We start from the raw sequence: 24,289 nt of genomic DNA, 5'->3' as shown, positions 1-24,289 counted from the left end.
AATTATTTTAGGTTGTTTCATAGTCCATAATAATGAAAGGATGAGAATGTATTCTTACTTTGTCTCCAGTCATTACTACAAGTTACAATGTACTACACATGCTTCTTGTACACTAAAGTTTTTTGCTATAAGAGACAGCACAGCTGAGTTTATTTCTGCCTAACATTTTTTCTGCATTTTACAGTTAAAGCTCGTGAGTGTTGATTAACTATGGGATCCGTAATTTATTTCTTTGTTCTAATTTTTGCTTTTTCATCTTGTCCAACTTCAGCATCGGGTTTGAAATAGGAAATTACATTACACTGGTGCAATATATAAAATTGATATCTGAGCTTTCTGGTTTCTTGACTTGTTTACTAAACCTAGCAACTTTTGTAGTTCTTACTAGACAATGGGGTGACCCATTGGGGCACTGTTTGAGAGAAAGGTAGTGCAATCTGATGTGACCAGGATGAATTTTCCTGAATGCTATTGGTATTGCTTTGCTTTGGAAATTGAAGAAGAAAAAACAGTTTATTGAAGAAGAAGAAAGATGTATAGCAAGACAAACATAGCTCCTCCTCATTTATTGAAGGACACTTCTGGCAACATTTATGGTTGATCTGCCACCCTTGTGCCTCTCGTTGTCATTCTGGAGACGTGCAGTCCTTTCATGTGCCGAATCTTCATCTCTTCTGCTGTTTGTTCTTTGTCTCTTCCTCCCTCCTCCTCCTCCTGTGCCAGTTGTTGTCGTTCTGGAGACGAGCATGCCTCTTTTCCTCTGCCTCTTCTTCTCGCATCTTTTTTGTCCTGATTCTTTGATCCTGGAGTCGTGCGGCCCTGGCCTCATCCAATTGTTGTTCTCTCCCTCTCCTTGCCGCTTCCCGACGACGTTTGGCATCATCTCTTGACCATAATTTTTCCACAAGGCATAATTGGGCTGACCATTTTTTTTCACCCTAATGCTGGATGGAAGATTTGAAGCAGTAATACCAAAGGAAGCTGTGATGACGTGGTTGGTGCTCTGCTAAATGGACGTGATATAGTCAGTGCTGTCTTTTGACTGCAGCAAAGGCTTTTGTGGGTGTCTCGGAGTACGTTATTAGGGGTTAGGGGATGTTAAGGCATGCTTAAATTTAGAGAAGATCCAATGTTCAGTTTTTGAATCTAGTCAAGACTTTTATACATTGAGGACCATTTTTGAGTTATTTTCAAAACCTTTGATTTGTTGTAAAAGTACAGATAGTAGCTAATAATATATTTTATTATCTGGTAAGGGATTCTTCCCCCTTTGTTTTTGCTTTTCCTAACAGCTCTGACTTTGGTAGTGGGTTTAGATTTTTTTCTGTATAACAATATTATTATATTTCAGTATTACAATTTAATTTAATTTTTATGAATACAGGGTTTTGCGATTGTAACTGTATTTTTAATACAATGTGTTTGGTACTTTTTTTTACTTGTATATCTTCTTGTACTCTGTGTTCCTTTATGCAGAAACTAATAAAATTATTGAAGGAGAAGTACGTCATTACACTAAGATTTTATGATCTTTTATTGATGGGTGGCAGATCTATCCCAATCCCGCACATGCTGATGGTGATATGTGACTGCTCAAAATAGAGCTGCCCTGCCCTTTTGCTCCGGTTGCTGTCGCTGCTGAGGCTGGTCATGCGCATGCATCTTGGTGCCGTGTCCCGATTTCCATGATGGCGGATTGGCTCTCGGATGAGAACAGGGCAGTTGATTTTGTGGAATGAACAATTTTAGACAAAACATATAACCCTGAGCTTTGCCTGCATTCTGTAAGTTAGCACATTTTAAGTCGATTTAGCCAAAAATAGTGCTGTAATGCATCATTTGTGCTAATTGGAGGTCACAAACAGTCAGGCAGAGCATGAGAGTTTAGTAGTATATAGATTTATATGACTGAGGGTTCTCATTTATGTGGAGGATTACAAATAAGACTATAAGAAATCGGAACAGAATACAGCCATTCAAGCCATCGTGTATGATTTATTATCCTTTTCAAACCCCATTCTCCTGCCCAAGCAAGAGCCTGTCAACCTCTGCTTTAAGTATACAGTCGGCCCTCCTTATCTGTGGATACCAAAATTCGCGGATGCTCAAGTCCCTTATTTAACATGTATCAGTTTGGTGGTCTTTAGGACCCAGCAGTACCCTGGACTTTATTTAACGTCTCTATGCGGTGGACATTAGGACCTGGTGGTGCAGCTTTGCATCCGCAGTGTTTCTGTTCACGAAAATAATCACGATCGCGATTGAAAATAAGGTGGAAGTAATAAAGTGACCGGAAAGAGATGAAACGCCATCGGTCATTGAAAAAGCGTTAGGCTACAGTCGGTCAACGATCAGAACAATTTTAATGGAGCATGTGAAAGGCCCTGCCCCGATGAAAGCTACAATTATTACTAAGCAACACAGTGGTTAAATTATTGAAATATGTATGTTTCTTAAGTGTTTTATATGCATAAAAAGGTAAAATATGTACTATGTACTAAGAAAAATGTTTGACTAACTGACGCTAAATAATACCGGATGTACCCGTTCTGACTTCAAATCCGACTTAAAGACGGACTCAGGAATGGAACTCATTCATAACCTGGGGACTGCCTGTACTTTTAAGTCATTTCTCGATTACTTATAATACCTAATACAATGTAAATGCTATGTAAATAGTTGTTATACTGTATTGTTCAGGGAATAATGACAAAAAAACATAGTCTGTACATACTCAAGCATCGAGTGCTGGAGAGAGAACTTCTGGATTTTCCCGATCCGCGGTTGGTTGAATCTGCGCATGCGGATTGTCTCTTTTCTAGTCCCCTCAAAATGAATGCTAGTATTGCATTCACCTTTTTTACCATCAACTCAACCTGCAAGTTAATCTTTAGTGAATCCTGCACAAGGACCCTTTCCCCTCTGGTTTTTGAATTTCTCCTCATTTAGAAAATAGTCCACGCCTTTATTCCTTCTACCAAAGTGCATGACCTTTCCCCACCCTGTATTCCATTTGCAACTTCTTTGCCCATTCTCCTAATCTCTAACTCCTGCAAACAGTTTCCTCAACATTACTGTCCTCCTCCTTTGTATCGTCTACAAACTTGGCCCCAAAGCCATCAATTCCTTCATCCATATCATTCGCATAAAACGTGAAAAGAACCAGTCCCAACACCGCCCCCTGTGACACCACTAGTAACCAGCTGACAACCAGGAAAGGACCCCTTTATTCCTACTCTTTGCCTCTTGCCATACAGCCAATCTTCTATCCATGCTAGTTTCTTTACTGTAATACCATGGGCTGTTACCTCATTAAGCAGCCTCGTGTTACATCTTATCAAAAGCCTTCTGAAAGTCCAAATAAACAATATCTACTGACTCTCCTTTGGCCCATTTTGTCATGTGTCTCCAAATACTCCAAAACCTGATCCTTAATAATACATTCCAGCATCTTACCAACCACTGAAGGCGGCCTAACTGGGCTATAATTTCTTTTGCCTCCCTCCCTTCTTAAAGAGTAGAATGATTTTTGCAATTTTCTAGTCCTGCAGAGTGATATCAGTACTAATACCTCCACAAGATTGTCATCTCCAAACGTTATCCTGAAAGAGTACCAGCAGGGAATCTGGAACGCAGCAATGGGGAAATCTGGTATATTCCACATCATGATGTTTATCACACCAGAAAAGGGAGGTTTCATGTTGTTTTTGGCTGTGGATGGACTTTACAAGGGCTATCTATTTGTGCTCAGCTTTTACAAGGACCAGATCTTACTAGTGCACAGATGGAGTCATAACAAGATTTGGAAAAGAAACAGTGGTGATTATGTAAGATGTTGAATCAATCTTTCAAGAGGTTAAAAAGTACCAGCAGAAGATGTAGACCTACTGAGGTTTCTTTGGTGACCTGTTGGTGGACTTTTAAATTGATGGTACATGTGATTGGAGCAACTTCATTACCAAGCTGTGCCAATTTCACTCTTAGGAAATTTGCAGAAGATAATAAACAGTTCAGCTGCAAGGTGGCGGATAAAGTTTTACGTTGCTTTTATGTTGATGACCACCTTGCATCAGTATCCTATGAGGAAGAAGCAGTGTCTCTCTATCATGATCTGTAAGAAAGGTCCTCAAATCTACCATGAAGCTACAGAATCTTGATGAAGTGGGTTTTCACACAGTTCTTTGTGAAGAAGAGACTATTATCAATGATTGTGTGATTACTAAAGCATCACCTGATCCAAATGATTTGGAAGCATTAACATCCAACCTTCTGTTGTTTCTGAGGAACTCACCACCGTTACCGATGGGAGTTTTCCAAAAGGAAGCTATTTCTGCTTGTTGTAGATGGAAGCAAGTCCAATCCATGTCAAACTTGTTTTGGAAATGATAAGTCAAGAATTATTTACCACAGCTACGGGAACATTCAAAACAGTCAGGTATAAGATGCAATTTCCTCCCAGGAGATATGCTTATAGTTGATGACATTGTGCCTCAAAACTCATGGATCATAGGAAGAATCATTGCAGTCTTTGCATGCTGAAGAGGATTTGTGTGGCAGGTATGCATCAAGACCAAGACCAAATGTCTGGATCAACTTGTAACCAATTTCTGTCTTTTAGAGGCTTAAGGAGCTACAGCTCTAAAATCTTCATGATTTTGTCTTGATAGAAAGTGGTGGTAACGATCATTCTGTACTGAGATAAGTTCTGGTAACCTCTGGCTGAGATGATTGTTGCATGACTTGTTCGGAAGAAGAAAAAAGGACATTTGTATAAATTTCATTTTTCCTATTTTGTTTTTAGTAGTATGTAGTTGTGCTCATTATAGTATAATAATTAAAGCGAAGTATCTATTTTCTATCTGTATTGTACTTTGTGTTGCTTGTTTATCATGGGTAGTTAGTCCTATGATCTGGTGGTCCCCAACCACCGGGCCGTGGACCGGTACCAGGCTGCAAAGCATGTGCTACTGGGCCACGAGGAAATAATACGATTTGGCGGTGTGAAACAATATGTGTCAGCTGCACTGGTTGGGGACCACTGCTATAAATCCTTTCAACCAGCTCACAGAACCCATGGCAACTGAAGTAGATGAAGAATTCTCTCAGAATAAGATGTATTAACCCTAAATATAAGGGGGTAAATCAAACAAATTTGCAGTTAAAGTAGAAATTAACTGTTCGCAGTCAGCAGGAAAGCATGGCACAGCAAGGTAATGTACAAAAGAATCTGGTTAAATCTTTGGAAAAACATTACTTTATACCAGCAGCATCAAAAATAGGGGGCATATATTTGAAGTAATTAGTTGAAGGATTAGAGAACAGACAAGGAAAATATTTTTTCTTCACTTGCAAGGTGATTGGTGGCTGGGATTCTGAAGGGTGGTGTGAATCCATGTAGGTCTGCATCCGGGGAGCTGCTGGAAGGTGAGGTTAGCCCTTGCTCATCTATCATGAACAGATTAGATGGTTTGCCCATATTCTGTGTAGCAAATACTCTGTCGTATCAACTAATGGGATCATTTTCTTTTATCTTCTGTGTAATATAGTGTAATTTTTATGTTTCATCTTTCTATACTGTTAGTGTGTAATATTTTGAGTAACATGAATTAATCCTACGTGTGTGCTTGCTTCAAATGAGCAAAATAAATCTGAAATATTTTTTACATTTGTAGTTAACTGAAGAACGTCCAGATGCTTCTGCTGAGGAGATTGAAGAGTTGCTTGAGTCTCAGTGGGCTTTGCTGAGTGATAAACAGCGAGCACGTTACAATACCAAGTTCTCTATAGTTACTCCAGTTACAGAGCACAAATCACCTTCATCAGGTTCAAGTAAGTGTAAGCTGTTAGTTGTGACCTGTGCTTAAGTTTTTTTTTATTCTTATGACTGGTGAATGTTTCAATTTGTTCTTGTTTAACTGCAAGCATATCAGATTAGATTCAGACTAAGGTGAAATGAAAGTTCAAATGTATGGTATTTCTAAGCCCTTTTGATGAGACAGGTGAGTGATTGCATCAGATGGATGAGTAAACTGGATACTTAAACTGAGTTAAATTGGAATCCAGTCCAGTTTTCTGATGGCATGTTATAGAGTCATTGAAAACTACAACACAGAAACAGGCCCTTTGGCCTATCTAGTCCATGCCAAACCATTTAAACTGCCTAGTTCCATCAACCTGAACTCAGACCATAGCCCTCTATATCCCTCCCATCCATGTAACTATACAAACTTCTCTTGAATGTTGAAATCAAAATTGCATTCACCACACTCTCAACACCCTCTGAGTGAAGGAAGTTCCTCTTCCTGTTCCCCTTAACCATTTCACCTTTCACCCTGAACGCATGACCTCTAGTTGTAGACTCTTACAACTTCAGTAGGAAAAGCCTGTTTGCATTTACTCTTTCTATATCTCTCATAATTTTGTATACCTCTATCAAATCTCCTGAGATATTTAAATACCTCGCTTCAGTATTCACCGGGGGAAAATGGACCTTGGCAATTCTGGGGATGACTTGCAGCGGACTGAAGCACTTGAGCATATAGACATTAAGAAAGAGGATGGGCTGGAACTTTTTGAAAAAAAATTAAGTTCTGTAGGTCACCAGGACCGGATGAGATATACCCCAGGCTACTGTGGCAAGTGAGGGAGGAGATTGCTGAGCCTCTTGCGATGATGTTTGCATCATCAGTAGGGACAGGAGAAGTACCAGAGAATTGGAGGGTTGAAAATGTTGTTCCCTTGTTCAAGAGGGGAGTAGAGGTAACCCAGTAAATTATAGACCAGTGAGTCTGACTTCAGTGGTGGGAGAAAGTTGTTGAAGATCCTGAGAGGCAAGACTTATGAGCATTTGGAGAGGCATAATCTGATGAGGGATAGTCAGTATAGCTTTATCAAAGGTGGGTCATGCCTTACAAGCCTGATTGAATTCTTTGAGGATATAACAAAATACAATTGATGAAGGTAGAGCAGTGGATGTAGTGCATATGGATTTCATTAGGGCATTTGATAAGGTTCCCCATGCAAGGCTCCTTCAGAAAGTAAGGAGACATGGGACCCATAGAGACCTTGCTTTGTGGATCCAGAATTGGCTTGCCCACAGATGGTTCATGTTCTGCATGGAGGTCAGTGACCAATGGTGTTCCACAAGGATCTGTTCTGGGATCCCTCCTTTTTGTGATTTTAATAAGTGACCTGGGTGAGGGAGTAGAAGGGTGGGTTAGTAAATTTGCTGATGACACAAAGGTTGGGGTGTTGTCAGATGATGTGACAGTGGGACATCAATAGGATGCAGAACTGGGCTGAGAAGTGGCAGATGGACTATCAACCCAGATAAGTGTAAAGTGGTCAAATTTGAGGACAGAATATAATATTAATGGTAAGACTCTTGATCAAGCCTTACTTGGAGTACTGTATTCAGTTCTGGTCACCTCACTACAGGAAGGATATGGAAACTATAGAGAGAGTGCAGAGGAGATTTACAAGGATGTTGCCTGGATTGGAGAGCATACTGTATGAGAATAGTTTGAGTGAACTTGACCTTTTCTCCTTGAAGCAACGGAGTATGAGAGGTGACCTGATAGAGCTGTATAAGATGATGAGGGGCACTGATCGTGTGGATAGGCAGAGGCTTTTCCCCCATGGGTAAAATGGCTACATGTGGGGGTGTAATTTTAAGGTGCTTGGAAATAGGTACCAAGGGGATGTCAAGGGTGAGTTTTTCACACCAAGAGTGGTGGGTGCATGGAAACGGATATAATAGGATCTTTAAGAGCTTCTTAGATAGGTACATGGAGCTTAGAAAAATAGAGGGCTGTGCACTGAGAAAATTCTAGGCAGCTTCTCGAGTAGGTTACTTGGTTGACGCAACATTGTGGGCCGAATGGCCTGTAATGTGCTGTAGATTTCTATGTTCTATGCTCTCTTCTCAAGCTTCTACATTCTGGGGTTTAATCCTAACACGTTCAACCTCTCCCTATAGCTTAGGTCCTCAAGTGCCAGCAATATCTTTGTAAATTTTCTCTGTACTCTTTCAATCTTACTTGCATCTTTTACTGTAGGTAGGTGACCAAACCTGGGCACAATACTCCACATTAGGCCTCACCAACGTCTTATACAAATTCAACATAACATCCCAACTCTTATACTCAATACATTGATCATAATACTTTGATTTGGCCAATGTGCCAAAAGCTTTCTTTATGACACTATCTATATGTGATGCCACTTTCAATGAACTATGGACCTGTATTCCCTGATCCCTTTGTTCTACCACAATCCCCAGTGCCAACCACTCACTGAGTAACACTACCCTGGTTGGTTCTTCCAGAGTGTAACACCTCCCACCTGTTTTCATTAAATTCCATCTGCCATTTTTCAGCCTATTTATTTTTAATTTTTTTTTTCTCCAACTGGTCCAGATCCCACTGCAAGCTTTAATGGTTGCAAAATTTGTTTATCCAATTAACCATATTATCATCCAGATTTTTGATATAGATGACAAACAACAGACCCGCTATCAATCCCTGCAGCCTCCAGTCAGAAAAGGAACCATCTAATACTACTCTCTGGCTGCTCCCACAAAGCCAATGTCTAATCCAGTTTACTATCTTGTCTTTAATGCTAGTCAACTGAACCTTGACCACACCCCCTCCCCACCACCCCATGCAGGACCTTGCCTTGCTGAAGTCCATGTAGACGACATCCACTGACTTGCCTTCATCAACTTTTCTGGTAACATTCTCAAAAAAACTCAAGATGGTTAGGCATGATCTATCACGCACAAGGTCATTCTGACTATCCCTAATCAATCTGTCTATCCAAATGCTCACACGTTCAGTCCCTTAGAATACTTTCCAATAACTTTCCCAATACTGATGTCAGGCTCACTGGCTTATAATTTCCTAGTATATTCATAGAGCCTTTCTTAAATAGCAGAACAACATTAGGAATCTCCAGTTCCTCACCTGTCTCTAAAGATGATTTAAATATCCCTGCTAGGGCCTCTACAATTTCTGAATTTGCTTCACATAGGGTCCAAGGAAATGCCTTGTCAGGTCCTGTGGACTTGTCCACAATGATTTGCCTCAAGACAGAAAATACCTCCTCCTCTGTAACTTGTATCAGGTCCATTACCTCATTGCTGCTTTGCCTCACTTCTGTAAACATTGTATTTGTCTCCTGAGTAAATACAGATGCAAAAAATCCATGTAAGATTTCTGCCACCTCTTTTGGCTCCATGCATCGATTACCATTCTGGTCTTCCAGAGGACCGATTTTGTCCTTTGCAATCCTTTTGCACGTAACATGTTGAAAGAAGCCCTTGAGAATTCTCCTTCACCATGTCTGCTAGAGCATCCTCATATCTTCTTTTAGCCATCCTAATTTCTTAAGTGTTCTCTTGCATTTCTTATACTCAATTACCCTTTTTTTTTTAACTACCTACTTGTACCTGCTATACCTCTATACCTTTTTTCCATAACCAGGGCCTTAATATCTCTCAAACCAAGGTTTCCCTAAACCTGTTATCCTTGTCTTTTATACTGACAGGCACATCCAAAATTTCTCCTACTGACTAAAATATACCTTTGCCAGAAAATTGCCTGTCCCAATCCACACTTAACAGGTCTTTTCGATACCATCAACCTTGGCCTTTCTCCAAGTTAGAATCCCAACCCGAGGACCAGACCTATCCTTTTTCATAATTACCTTGAAAGTAATGACATTATGATCACGGGATGCAGAGTGTTCCCCTGTCACCTGCCCTGTCTCATTCCCAAATAGGAGATTAAGTATTGCACTCTCTTTCATTGGGACTTCTATGTACTGATTTTAATGAAACTTTCCTGAATACATTTGACAAACTCTATCTGATCTAGTCCTTTTACGGTACAGGAGTCCCAGCCAATATATGGAAAGTTAAAATCACATACTATCACAGCCTTGCGTTTCTTGCAACAGTCTGCAGTCTGTCTACAAATTTGTTCCTCTAAATCTCGCAGACTGTTGGGTGATTTATAATAGGTACCCATTAATGTAGTCATACCATTCTTATTCCTCAGTCCCACCCATAAAACATCACTAAACAAATTCTCCAGTCTGTCCTAACTGAAGACTGCCATGATTTTTCCCTGGTTAGTAGTGACAACCCTCACACTCCATCACATCTAAAACAATGGTACCCTGGAATAGTGAGCTGCCAGTCTTGCATTGAAATATATGCAGCACAAAACATTAGTTGTACAATGCTCAGCCTTTTGCTTCCTGACTTTGTCCGAGGCCTTAACATCTGTCTCTACAACCACTCTATCTGTTCTAGCACTCTGGTTCCCATCCCCATACAATTCTAGTTTAAACACTACACCTGTCAACCCAACACCCCCCCCCCCCTTACCTCCACTTTCCCACTTTCCCCCTCCCTCTTACCCACCACCCCCCCACCCCCCACACCAGCTTCTTAGCCATGTGTAAAACTGTATTATCTTCTTATTTCTGGCCACACTAACACAGGTAGCAGTCCTGAGACAACACTGGAGGTCCTGTCCTTTAACTTAGTACCCACCTCCCAGAATTGACTTTGCAGAACCTCATCCCTATTGGTACTTGTATGGATCATGACCTCTGGCTGCTCACCCTCCCACTTAAGAATGCTGAGGTCTCAATCTGAGATGTGTTGGACTCTGGTATCCAGGAAGCAGCATACCATCTGGAATCTCATTCTCATTCAAAGAGCCTCCTTTCTAACTAATGAATCTTGTATCACCACAGCTTGTCTCTTCTTTTCTCCCCCCCCCCCCCCCCCTTCCCTTCTGAGCCTCAGTGCCAGAGACCTAACTGTTCTGACTTTCCTCTGCTAGGTCATCCACACCACCCCTCCCCCACCACCACCAGCAGTACCCAAAGTGGTATACCTGTGGTTAAGGAAGATGGCCACAAGGCTACTCTGTCCTAGCTGTTTAACCCCATTCACCCTCCTGATAGTCACCCAGTTAATTGTCCTGCAACTTGGATGTAACTACCCCTCTAACCTGTCCATCACCCATTCAGCCCCCACCCCAAACCTGTTAGAAGCTGGAGCCAGATGCACTTCTTGCAGTTGTAGTCAACAGGGTTTCTGGAGGTCTCCCTGCTTCCCCACATCCCACAGGAGTACCATTAAACTATCGTGCCTGGCACCCCTACTACTCTAACTGTGCAATTATAAAGAAGGAAGCAATAAATTAACTGAAAAGAAATCTATCTACATAAGCCTCTGTCACTGAAGCCTCAAATCCGCACTGTCTGCTCCCAATGAAGGCTACTCCATTTGTTCCTGCCTTATTTTAATTTGTACTTGGTCGTGAATCCAAATCTCTGATATGCTGCTGTTCAAACAATTTATGTTAAAATTGTTCCCGTTTGCGACATGGAATATACTTCTATGTTAAGCAAATGCAGTGTTCTTGATCCTTTTTTTTTATTACATTACAGTTGTAAATTACTGGTGAATCCTCATTTCAAGTATTCATTCTTGCATCTAGTCAGTTTAAATTATTTTTTATTATCAATAAAACTTTTATTTCTTACATTAAAATGATCAAATACAAGAATGATACAAGAGGATCTTGATTATTTTTATCAATGATAGCAAACTAGCTAACAAAGCATGAATTCCTAATGTTCATTCACACATTTTTGGTTCCATTGTCTTCATCATGCTTCCAATAGGTTTTCGAACAGGATCACCTGGGCCCACTAGACGCAGAGTTCTACAGGACTCTCCAAAAAGAACAACTAGATCTAGTGGTAGGTCAAAGGAAATCTTTTTTTCTGATTTTTTATTTGGATTTGCCAACTGTATGAAATCAAACTTGGAAAAAATACAAATTTAATATTACATTTCACCATGCTTACCATTGTAATTCCTGTTTTAGTTAAGGGGAGACCTTGTCTGATAAATCTGATTATTTGAGGTGATAACAAGCAGGTTAGACAAAAGGGGGTCAAATGGATGTTATTAATTTGGATTTTCAGAAGACCTTTGACAAGGTGCACCTCATGAAGCTCCTAAACAAAAACAATCTCATGGTGTTAAATGCAAGGCACTATTGTGAATAGAAGATTGACTGGCAGAAGTCAGAGACTGGAAATAAAGAGGTCCTTTTCAGGATGGCTGCCAGTGACTGGTGGAGTTCCACAGGAGCAGTGTTTGGACTGCTTTCAATTATACTTAATATTTTGAATGAATGAACTGATGGTATTGTGGCTAAGTTTGCAGATGATACCAAGGTAAATGGAGGAACTGATAGTGTTGCTGAAACCAGGAGTCCGCAGAGGATTCAAATAGGTTGAGAGAGTGGCCAAAGAAGTATCTGATGGAATACAGTGTAACTAAGTATGTGGTTATGAACTTTGGTAGGACAAATAAAACCAGACAATTTTCTGCAAGTGGAGAAAATTCAGAAATTGGAGGTGCAAGGGGATTTCAGAGTCCTTGTTCTGGATTCCCCCATGGTTAAGTTGCAGGTTGACTCAATAGTAAAGAGGGCAAAAGCAATGGTTATTAATCATTTTGAGAGGACTAGAATGTAAAAGCAAATGTCTACTGCTGAGGCTTTATCAACTATTGGGCAGATCATATTAAAAACAGTTAAAATTTTGAGCCCTTATGAAAGGATGTGTTAACCAGAAATAGAAAGGCTTACAGAGTGTTAATACACAGAGTATATTTCCACTAGGAGAGTCTAGGATCCAAGGGCAAAACTTCAGAATGAAGGATGTCCCTTTAGAACAGAGATTAGGAAGAATTTCTTCAGCCAGAGAGGGGGGTTGAATTTGTTAAGTTCATTGCCACAGAGGTCTGTGGAGGCTAAGTCACTGATTTTATTTAAGGCAGATATTAATAGTTACAGGGAGAAGGCAGATGATTGAATGGCAGAACAGATTCAATGGGTTGAATAGCCTAATTCTGATTCTATATCTTATAGCCTTGTAGTTTAGGAACATGGGAACAAGAATCAGGCATGATTATCAAATTTTTGAAGTATAAATTTTGGATTCTTCTACTGCTTCAGCTGTCATTGATCTCTTCTGCATCTCTCTTCACAATTTTTTATTTCACTTTTGTGAGTTTATTGTGGGAAATTATATTTGCATCATGTCCTTGATGAAATTTGCTTGAGGGGTGATCACTTTTTTTAACCTCAAAAGATAGCTTCAGCTGCTGGATATATCTTACCAAAGAGGAGGTTCAGAAATTCAGCCTCGGCCCCTTGCCTCTGCTTGAATATAGCAGCTTTCCCTGCCATCTCGCTGCTCAAAACTGGTATTTCTCTTTTGCCCAAGTTATCTCCTCACTGAGACAACTGTAGAAATGAACAACTTGGAATTGGACCCTTACTGTTCATAGCGACCATCAAGCAGCCCTTTCTACACTGATCATACCTTGACTCATTTTATTCTCATTTCATTTCCATCAACTCACCAGAGACTCTGCCACTCATCTGTGTTCAATTTACAGTGGACAATTAACTTACAAATTACATATTTTTGGGATATGGGAGGAAACGAGCACCTTGGGTAAGCCTACACAGTTACTTGTGCAAGATTAGGATTGAATCCGGAGCTGTGAGGCGGCAGCTCTAGTTGCATCACTGCAAATTTCATTACTGCTTTTCTCCCTAATCATCTGTATCAAGTGATTTCTTGTACTCTATTTTCAGTCTCCATTAAATTTGTCCACATTATTTTCTGTTTGTTGTTTTGATTTGTACTCACATAGACCTTTCTTCAGGTGGATTTCTCAGCCCAGTTTTACACCCATCTTTGACTTTGTCAGTTTACATGAATTTTGTACTTTAATGTTCAAAATCACAGATAAAGAGTCTCTATCATGTGCATTTTCCTTTTTCCGTACATACCCTCTTTTGATGTTCCTTGAAGATGAGCTTTTTCCAATTCACATGCAACTGCAGTTTTTAAAATTCAGTTGCTGGTTTTTAGGATTCTATTCATCAGGATTTTTCCACCACTAGTAAATATTTCATCATTTTGTGCCCGTCATTCCTTGATACAGTTCAGGGTAGTGCATCAGGCACATATGTCAAAGGCACGGACTAGGAGGGCCAAGATGGCCTGTTTCCGTGCTGTGATTGTTATATGGTTATAAATTAGCCCGTATCTTTCCCAATATTAATCCTATTTGTGATAGATGTAATACTCGGTTGGCGACTTTAACTCACGTGTTTTGGTCTTGCATAAAGTTGGAGAATTTTTGGAAAGATGTTTTTAAAACCTTATCAAAAGTGCTGGATCTGGATTTACAGCTATTTTTGGGATTATTCCATCGGAAGCAGAATATATTCCTGCTTCTGCTCAGTCTTTTCAACTTTATTGGCTAGGAAAGCCATTTTACTTAAATGGAAGGACCCTAACCCTCCTGCCGCCTTTTATTGGCTTTCCTCTATCAAATCCTGTTTAAATCTAGAGAAAATAAGAAGTCAGACATTGGATACATCCTTTAAATTTGACCCTTTATTCAATATTTTCATATGATCTGATTTTTGTACTGATTCTCTTCCAGCTATTTTTTCAGAACCTTGGATTTGATCAGAGAGTCTCTCTTCTCATGGTTTTTCTCAGGATGGACTGCTCAGTCCTTTTTTTCCTGTTTAGAATAGTGTTTTTTCTCTTTTATAAAAATTTCTAATAGTACTTCCTTTCTTCATAAATTGATAAGAGGAGAATTATACATTCTATATCAAATTTACACTTTGTAGATCAATACTGTGTCATCCTGATATTGTTTATTTTGTCTTCTGTATGTATTGCTATTGACATATACCAGAGATGTTCTGCTCCTGTTTGTATACACTTTTTTTAAATCAATAAAAAGATTGAAAAATGAAAGGATTTTTCTACCACTACATCCTGAGCTCTGTCTTTGGTTTCAAGTTCTTACTAAAATCCCTGCTGTCTTACACTGACAGCTGTCCAAACAAACCTGGTCTCTGCTCCCATAAGCCCAAAGGTCATGGGTGATAGCTTTAACCATTCATTCATTGTTCATCTCTGAAATCAATTCAATCTTCTTGGATCATCCTACAATGCAAAAACAGCCATTGTTTCTACAGAGAGAGTACCTGAACCCTTTTAACCTGGTTCTTCTAACCTAAGTTACAGGGAAAGGCTGAACAAGTTAGGCCTTTATTCTTTGGAGCATAGAAGGTTGAGGGGGGACTTGATAGAGGTATTTAAAATAATGAGGGGGATAGGATCGAGTTGACGTGGATAGGTTTTTTTCATTGAGAGTAGGGGAGATTCAAACATGATTTGAGAGTTAGGGGGCAAAAGTTTAAGGGTAACACAAGGGGGAATTTCTTTACTCAGAGAGTGGTAGCTGTGTGGAATGAGCTTCCAGTAGAAGTGGTAGAGGCAGGTTCGGTATTGTCATTTAAAGTAAAATTGGATAGGTATATGGACAGGAAAGGAATGGAGGGTTATGGGCTGAGTGCGGGCCACTGGGACTTGGTGAGTGTAAGCGTCGGCACAGACTAGAAGGGCTGAGATGGCCTGTTTCTGTGCTGTGATTGTTATATGGTTCTGCCCTTTCCTCCAATACAAAATTTAAGAAATAGATGCCATCAGAGCAGCTTTCTCTGCCACTTTCCTTTGCCCTCCAGCCCACTGAACCAAAATATTTCCCTTATTTCTAAATTTGAATCTTTCTCTAGTTTCCTTCCTATCTCCCTTTAGTGGCTTTTCTTTGAACTGCTTGTGTACCAAAAGCTTTGGAAGTTCCCTAAGAAGGCAGATGGTTTACAGTATCCTCCTTTCAAGATGTTCCTAGAAATCATTTCTGCAATGATTCTTTTATTGAACAATGATGTTGCTTTTGCTGTTTTACTATTTATTGTGACTTTTCTAGATTTAAATAATTCTGGAAGTAACAACTAATGGTGCCACCTCTTGTAGAATTCTTGGGTATAGTCTGTCAAGTTCAGGGAGTTTGTTAGTTTTCCAGAAGCATTAAGTGTTCATATAAACATACATTGTTGCTGTCCTTGGCAGGTACTGACAATAATTGCTTTTGATTTATTCACTTGGATTTAATTCAATATGGATTTTTAACCAGTTAGTAATTTTGGCTTGCAGACTTTTGACTCTTAACTGTGGCTCCTTTTGGAAGGAATGATAGAGGAGGCTTGAACTGGACACAAGATTTTTAAATATGTAATATATATGTCACTAATATATATTTTAAATATATGTAATATTTTTAATACAGAATCAGAGAGAGCAACACTTAGGTGTAGATGTGAGTTTTAATGTTTCACACTTTTATAGCTACATTTGTACAGATTTAGAAATTACAGATAGTTGTTGTGGCTCCAGAAATAAAAATAACTTTAAAATGCTTTTAAATAGAACAAATTTAAAATTTGTATAGTACTGAGTTACATACTCAGGATCGTTTAAAGCTCTTCACAACCTAAATTTGTTTAGTTCCAAAGGTACCATTTTGTGAAGCAACACAAACAACCACTAACATGATGACTAACATAACTCGTCAGAGGGCAATGTACTAACAGGGGAAATGAATTCTCTCAGATTATAACCATGGGTTCTTTTTATATTCACTTACTTTGGCAGGCTTCAGTTAAATGCCATCTGCAAGTTGGTAACTGGCTGTGGAGCTTCCTCAAAATTGCATAGATTGGTAGTCTTGATTAAGTACTTAAGTCCTGGAGATGGGGCTTGAAGTCATTATCTTCCCGTCTAGACAAAATTGGTAAAAGCTTTGCCAAGCTCTTAACTGTATATTATTTCTCTATACAGTGACCTCAGAATCAACTAGACAAAGAAGGATATCCAGAAAAGTAATAGATTACAGAGAAGACTCCCCAGAACGGATCAGCACCAGTAAGAGATTAAAGCGAAGCTATCATGAGGATGAAAAGGTGCTTATTGTGTTGCGTGTGAAATTCTAAATGCTGTGCACCGTGTGGGCTGACCCCTTGCCATCTCCTGTACCCTCTCGGTATGGACACACTTGCATCAATGTTTTTTCCAGTTCCACTGAGACTGAAACATTTCATCCTGGTGAAATCTATCTTGTCACATTTAAAATTTTTACCCCTGATTCATTTTTGTCCTTTTTCAAAATCCAACTAACTGCTTTTGCTGCTCCTGCGAAGCCACACACATACACAAACACCAGATTATTCATTGAAGGGTATGTAAACTGTCCATTTCCCTTATAATTGATGTTGTCTGACCTGCTGAGTGTTGCTCCAGATTTCCAGCATCCTTGTAGTCCATCGTCGGAACTGTTTTGAAGAAGGGTCTCAGCCCAAAACATAAACTGTTTATTCATTTCTGTAGATGATGCACAATCTGCGGAGTTCTGCCAGCAATTTGTGTGTGTTGCTTATTTTTACTAAGCCTGGTTTTACATCCTGTTGTGTCCATTTCTGAATGTTGGCAATGTTATTAATAAATGCTTGTAAGAATGATTCAAACAGGCGAATAAATGTTCTCAGAACATCTTCATGACATTTCATCCTGCTTCTGCTGAGAAATATAATAGGCCTTTTTGTATGGCTGATAATTTTTTTATGTATTAGATATTTTAATATGTTAACTAATTAGTACTGACATTTACATTTATGATTTCAAAGTATGATTTCAGTAAAACCGATCAGGCAGAAGCATGTGGAAGTGATGGTATTGAGGCTGGAGAAACATTGCCCACTTATACCAACACGTCCCAAAGCAGTCAATCAGGTAAAAATTAGTAAAAATGCATATGATTTATTTAACACAGTTTAAACTATAAGAGAAGCTAAAAATGAATTTAAGCTCAGTCTCTCATTATTTCCTCTCCATAGAAATAAGCAAACTCTCTGATGCATGTAAACCACTGAAAAAACGAAGCAGAGCATCAACTGCTGAGACCGTGGTGCCAGCTGTCAGCAAGAATCCATCTCCTCTAACTGTATTAACAGAAAATGAGGTAAATTTAAAAGGGGTAGCAAGTAATGCAACCTACATGGAAAAGGGTAAATGTATGTTGTGATTCAAGCTTGGAATTTAGGATAGAAGAATCAATGAGCTACTGGCACAATTTCAGACTTTCAATATAGATCTATTGGTATTGAATTGCTGCCATTGGTTTATCACGGATGTTGCAAGACAAGTTGTTAATGTGCTAATTGGCAATGTATTTCATCCACAATGCATTTGCTGTGTATGTTTTGGGTTAGGGGGATATTACTGTTTTATGTTCAGTGCCAGTTAAACCATGCTTTCTCCAATTTGGCATAGAATTGCAACCTCCAGAGGGAAAAAAGTGTTGTCATATTTATAACCTTTGCTTTGTAACTTAGTGGAAAGGTTTGGAGGTTAGTAGTTGCTGAGATACTCACTTCCTGACCTATTGTTGCATCAAATATTTATTAAATAAAATGAGTTTCTGGTCAGTAAGAGCCCTAAGATGTGGGAATTCAGTGATAATAAATTTTATGGGCATTTGCATTGACTGTCTTGTTAAATATGTTCATTGAGTGGCATTAATTCTATTTGCACTTACCTGTTTTGCCTCAATGTTCATGTCATGCTTTTTCAATTCCTTTTGTGATTCTGATTAGAAGAGAACTCTGCCATCAGGGTACATTCCACATTTTCCATTATGATAGTGGAAAGGTCATTGCAAAGGCCTGGAGCTGACATGATTGGCCCAGTACAACATAATAGTATTCATGCCAAATATTCTATTGGAAGATTCTGTGTATACATTATCACCTTTTTTATTTTACTATGTCTCCTTGATGCTGTACTCAATCAGATACTGTCTTGATGTCGCCTTAGAATTTAGCAGGTTCTAATAAATTTTGAAGTTTAACAGCCCTGGTGGAACTCGGATAGCTAGTTTTCATTGAGGAAATTGTGTATAATAACATGGGTTGTGGCACATATTTCTTTAGATAATGAGAGTAAGTATATCAGTCATTAACCATGTTTGATTACTCCAATTATAGCAAAGGGAGATATTTAAAATATTACATCTAAATAGTCTGAGGAATATCAATTATTAGTATAAACAGCTTTTGTCTTTAATTTTAACACATTTGCAACTTGAAGATTCACAGTTTCTGTCTTTAGCAGGCTTGAAACCTATTTACTCCCATTGTTTGTTTTTGTTGTGTTAGAACTGAGTTACTTGAATCTCATTATTGACGGTATTGTTCTGATTATTTCCTGGTTAGTTGTAATCAATCATCTATTCTAAGACAATACTTCAATAAAACAAACACTAAGTACTGCAGATGGTAGAAATCTAAAACAAGAAATAAATGTTTCAAGTAGCATTTGTGGATACTGAAACAATTTATATTTAGGTTGATGACTTCTCAGTGTACTGTTGAACATTTGAAAGCACAAACATGGCTTTAGTTAAAGGCAGGGACAAAGTAAATTTGTCAAAAGTCTGTGTGTATTCAATTGTTAAATTATTTTTAAGGAAATATAATTTGTTTTCATAATTTTTAAAGAGCATCCAAGACCAATTGTAGCAGTCCAAATCATAATTGCCATCAACCCAGCATATTTTTAATGCTTCAGTTGTTTTCTTTTGCAGAAAGTTGAAGACCATACCTTTTTAAAATTAATACATTGTTAACCTTAGTAACATCTTTTGAAGATCCAATTTTTCTGGTATTTTCTGTCTCTGAGAAGTAGGTCAAATAAATAGCTTACCTGCTGAACTACTTTATATCATTAAAACTTTTGTGGGTGTTATGCAAGGCTGTGATAATAAATACTTCTGTTGAAAATGTATTATTATCACACTTCACATTCGCCATATTTGGTAAAATAAATAATCTTTGAGTATGCCTTTATGTCAGCAGGCTTTTTGACACCCTTTTATAGTTTTAAAACATTTAAACTTTACTACACCAATATACAAGTTTCAAAAACAAGAAAATCCGCAGATGCTGGAAATCAAAATGTTGGAGGAACTCAGCAGGCTAGGCAGCATCTAATGAAACCAGTAAACAGTTTATGTTTCATTCCTAATGAAGGTCTCAGCCCAAAACATTGACAGTTAACTCTCTTCCATAGATGCTGCTTGGTCTGGTGATTTCCTCCAGCATTTGGTATGCCAAATATAAGTTTGTAGCAATTTATTAGAAATTTGTTTGGCACTAGCTTGGTATTGTACAAGTTGACAAAAGATCCCATAATTCAGCTTAGGTGGGTGTTAATACTATTTTTGTTACCCAGTTGATGAAATAAGTTGTTTTTTTTTAACATTACATTTATTTTGCAACAATGCATAACTTCTGGGTCTTTTTTCTCTTTTCTGTTTAGACATCATTTGATGGACAACAGGAGTCGGGAGATGAAAGTGCAGATGAGACTCCAACAGAGGTTTCATCTGTATCATCCAAAAAATCGCAAGGAGAACGAGGGGGCAGTGGTGCAGCTAGGAAAGAAGGAGTTTGTCAGGTGAGAAGGACCTCAAGCATACATACAGTACAAAGAAATAGAGCTGTTCGATCACGTGATCAATTTAATTCATGATCAAGAAAGAAAATCTAGAATCATGAATACTACAGATGTGAAAGCATTCCATCCATCTTTCTGATTTGATTAAAACTTGATCGCTGGATATTTTTATTATGTGCTTGACTTCTTACGAATAAAGAAACTGGCTCCCTATTCGTGTGCGTTTTTTTAATTTTTTTATATTTAAATATATATATATTAGTAATAATAGATACCTTCTCTCATTATGATCTGATATTGGAAGAGTCTGACGTTATTTCGGTGTGCTTTATGCAGATTGAAGTTAATCCTCAGAAGATTTCAGTGTCTCCTCTTGGTGTTATCTGTAAAATTAATATGGACAGTGAAATTTTTTTTTAGTGGTTTAAAGATGCAATTTCTGCCACAGAAAATTAAGAGTGGAAACTAATTTACTTCAAGTATGGAACAAATACTATTTAAATTTTGGGCTCATTATAAAGCATTTCACACAAATATTGGCTGATTTTATGCATGTTGCATTGGATAATGTATGTAATGCAATTGTGGAAAAAGGCTTGCATTTTTGCCAGGGTTACATGTCATTTAGATTTGACTGCAGAGACGCTTGGTTTGGTGGGACTATTCTTGCCTTTAACTTAGATACCAAAATATTTGCTTTTCCTGAAGTAAATCTTTGAAAACTTTCATCAATGATAACATAGAGGATAACAAATGTAATGTAAAGTTGCTTGTTTATGCTTCCCTATAGGTGCACTGTACTAAGAATAAGATTAACCTTCACAGTCCAAATGTATAGTCTTTGCATAATCATTTGGTGGAGGTCCTTAGCTTTGGGTTTATGCATTTTTTGAGCTTGTGCACAAAAATGTTTTAACAAATCTACAGGACATATAAATAAACACTAAATGTGAATTAACAGCAAGGTGAAAGAATAAGTTTCTGTACTTTTTCAAAAGAAAAATGAGAGAGCAATGGATTCCTTGCTGGTCTCCTTGCTCATCCTCTTCTGCCTTGTCTTCTCTTGTCAAAAAGAACTGAAGATTGCCACGTGGGGTTACTGTGTTTGGGCTCAGGAAGGGGGCGGTAGTGTGGTTCTGGCTGAATCTCTTGAAAGGGACAGGCATCCTTAGAGATTTTCCAATTGGTATGCTGATCTCATCCAAGGTATGTGGAGGACAACTTCTTTTGAAGATTGAGGAATACTGCACCTAAAGGTGAGTAATCTGTCTTTCTTCTTAGTCTATATCTATTTTTTGTAAGCTTAATTTACTTTGCAGCTGAGATACGGTAGAGAGCAAGTGATTTTTAAAAAAATTTCTCATGTTATAGTCAAGAAACTTCTGAATAATATAGGAATTACACAATTCATTCGAAAGTAAATTTGAATTGCACACCTTTTGCAAGCATGGAGGTTTAAAAATAAATGAATTTGGGCTATTATCGTTTCCACTAACCGATATTTTTTTTTCCATTTCCAGGTGTGTGAGAATTCTGGAGACCTGCTGTTTTGTGAGGGACAGTGTTATGGGGCGTTCCACTTGGCTTGTCTTGGGCGGTCTAAATTACCTCAAGGCAAATTTATGTGTAGGGAATGCACATCAGGTAATATGGATTAACTTTTATTAACTTTTAAATAAATACTCTTTCCAAACAAATTAAGGTTATCCACATTCTTTCCTTGATTTTAAAATCTGAATCCATGCAATCCAAATCAAATTTAGATTGGTTATAGATATTTCAAATGCAATTCAATTGTGAACATGTATGAAATGTTTTATTTCTTATTCATTTTTGCCACAGTGTACTCTATTTACAGCTCAGCAGTGAGCTTTTTAACTGCATGTTCATTTCAAAATAAATACTCAGAAATATTGCAGACTAGTAAGTTACCAATTTAGTTTCTCTTCACTTTTTTTAAAAAAAATGTTAAATTTACTTAGCCAAAACCCTGATGTGTTAGAAACAAGTATTTAATTAATTTTGTTAAAGGAAATAATGTTCAAATTGAAATTAACAAGTAAAGCAACATGAGGATACAATTACTAAAACTTTGAAACAAAAACAAAGTATGCTAGACACATTAAACTGTATTAGTGGAAAGGAAAGCATATTAACATTTCAAATCAGACCTTATTCTGCTGAAGGTCTTGAGTTCTTTAATATTAACTTTTTCCACAGGTACTCCCTGACTAGCTGAACACTTACTACATTTTCTGTTTTTGCTTGAATGATTACATGGGCTGCTAAAGTGAATAAATTCAGTTTATAATAATGACATGGAGTCTTTTACTTAATTTGAACTTAATGACAAAAATTGCTTTTATACTTCCATTATAAAACTATTCAAGCTTTTAGAATTTTTAGAATGTCAGGTTTTGCAATGACATACAGGAAGATCTGCCACGATGTCAGCTGCATCTTTTGAACTTGATGTTGAGCAGACGTGTAGCAAAATGCAAAAATGTTGTAGGTCTAAGAGGGTACCTCATCAAGCCCTGGGGTTTTAACCATACTAATTCATCCCAAGACCACAAGCACCATCTCTTATGTAATCCAGTTATGGTCCATGACCTCACTACTGTATTGCCTCAGCTCCATAGACTCTGTATCTGCCTCCCAAATAATTTAAGATCTTTCCCCCACGCCTCATCTCTTTTAGCTCATTCCAGATGGTCACACTGATATTCAACAGGATCAGTTTTGTCCCCTGCTATCCTTTTCGCCTTATTCTAGCTACAGAAGTCCCTGGAATTCCGTTTCACCTTGTCAGCCAGAGCAACTTCGTTCTCTTTTGGCCCTTCTGTTGACTATATATTTTAACCTTGCCAAGAGCTAAAATAGATAGATCATAATTCAATACACTTTCAAAAATCAAAAAGATGTTTTATTTTTAAGTCAGTATACGTTGTATGTTTAGAATGGCTAGGAGTACATATAACATTGACTTTTTTGGGTTGATTTTATTTATGTATTTATTTTGTGCAGGTGTTCACACTTGCTTTGTTTGCAAGAAGAATGGGCCTGATGTTAAGCGTTGTATTGTTCCTCTCTGTGGAAAGTTCTACCACGAAGACTGTGTCAGAAAATACCCTCCAACTGTGTTCGAAAACAAGAGATTTCGATGTCCCCTGCACACTTGTATCAGCTGTCATGCCATAAATCCCTCCAACCCAAGGCCAACAAAAGGTGCAGAATCTCTTGGATAAATACAAATGCCTAAAAACACAGATTATTGAAATTTACCTACAGTGTCTATAAAAAGTATTCACCCCTCTTATAAGTTTTCATGGTTTATTCTTTTACAACATTGAATCTCAGTGAACTTAATTTGGCTTTTTGACGCTAATTAACAGAAAAAGACTCTTTTGTGTTGAGGTGAAAACAGATCTCTACAAAGTAATATAAATTAATTACAAATAGAAAACACTCCCTTCATCAGTACTTAGAAGATGCAGCAATTACAGCCTTGAGTCTGTGTGCCTCAGTCTCTATAAGCTTTGCACATCTGGGCACTGCAATTTTACCCATTTTTCGTCACAAAACTGCTCAAGCCCAGTCAGATTGTATGGGGATTATGAGTGAACAGCCTTTTTCAAGTCCAGCCACAAATTCTCTTTTGGATTGATGTCTGGACTCTGACTTGGCCACTCCAGGACATTGTTGTTTGTAAGCCATTCCTGTGTAGCTTTGGCATTGTGATTGAGGTCACTGTCTTGCTGGAGAAAAGATCTTCTCCCAAGTTGCAGGTCTCTTGCAGAAACAG

The 24,289-nt window shown here is 38.2% G+C and overlaps 2 protein-coding genes across 7 annotated transcripts in view; one reads left to right on the top strand and one right to left on the bottom strand.

Moving 5' to 3' along the window:
* The window catches only part of letm1 (leucine zipper-EF-hand containing transmembrane protein 1), a 173,207-nt gene that overhangs the window by 101,523 nt on the left and 47,395 nt on the right, over positions 1-24,289 (bottom strand). For all 5 annotated transcript variants that reach the window (XM_059965569.1, XM_059965570.1, XM_059965568.1 and 2 more), the window contains one exon: positions 20,760-20,867. In XM_059965569.1, the coding sequence (XP_059821552.1) occupies positions 20,760-20,769 (10 nt within the window). In that variant the 5' untranslated portion in view covers positions 20,770-20,867. The remainder of the gene's footprint in view (positions 1-20,759; positions 20,868-24,289) is intronic.
* LOC132391861 (histone-lysine N-methyltransferase NSD2-like) overlaps positions 1-24,289 on the top strand; it is a 92,789-nt gene that overhangs the window by 32,703 nt on the left and 35,797 nt on the right. For both annotated transcript variants that reach the window (XM_059965562.1, XM_059965561.1), the window contains exons 6-13: positions 5,673-5,829; positions 11,704-11,781; positions 16,813-16,934; positions 17,655-17,760; positions 17,865-17,989; positions 20,347-20,484; positions 22,005-22,128; positions 23,512-23,712. In XM_059965562.1, the coding sequence (XP_059821545.1) occupies positions 5,673-5,829; positions 11,704-11,781; positions 16,813-16,934; positions 17,655-17,760; positions 17,865-17,989; positions 20,347-20,484; positions 22,005-22,128; positions 23,512-23,712 (1,051 nt within the window). The remainder of the gene's footprint in view (positions 1-5,672; positions 5,830-11,703; positions 11,782-16,812; positions 16,935-17,654; positions 17,761-17,864; positions 17,990-20,346; positions 20,485-22,004; positions 22,129-23,511; positions 23,713-24,289) is intronic.

The sequence above is a fragment of the Hypanus sabinus genome, chromosome 3 (genome assembly GCF_030144855.1).
Source record: "Hypanus sabinus isolate sHypSab1 chromosome 3, sHypSab1.hap1, whole genome shotgun sequence".
NCBI lineage: Eukaryota > Metazoa > Chordata > Chondrichthyes > Myliobatiformes > Dasyatidae > Hypanus > Hypanus sabinus.
The sequence above is the reverse complement of the archived record's forward strand: the minus strand, read 5'-3'. Positions and strand labels throughout refer to the sequence as shown.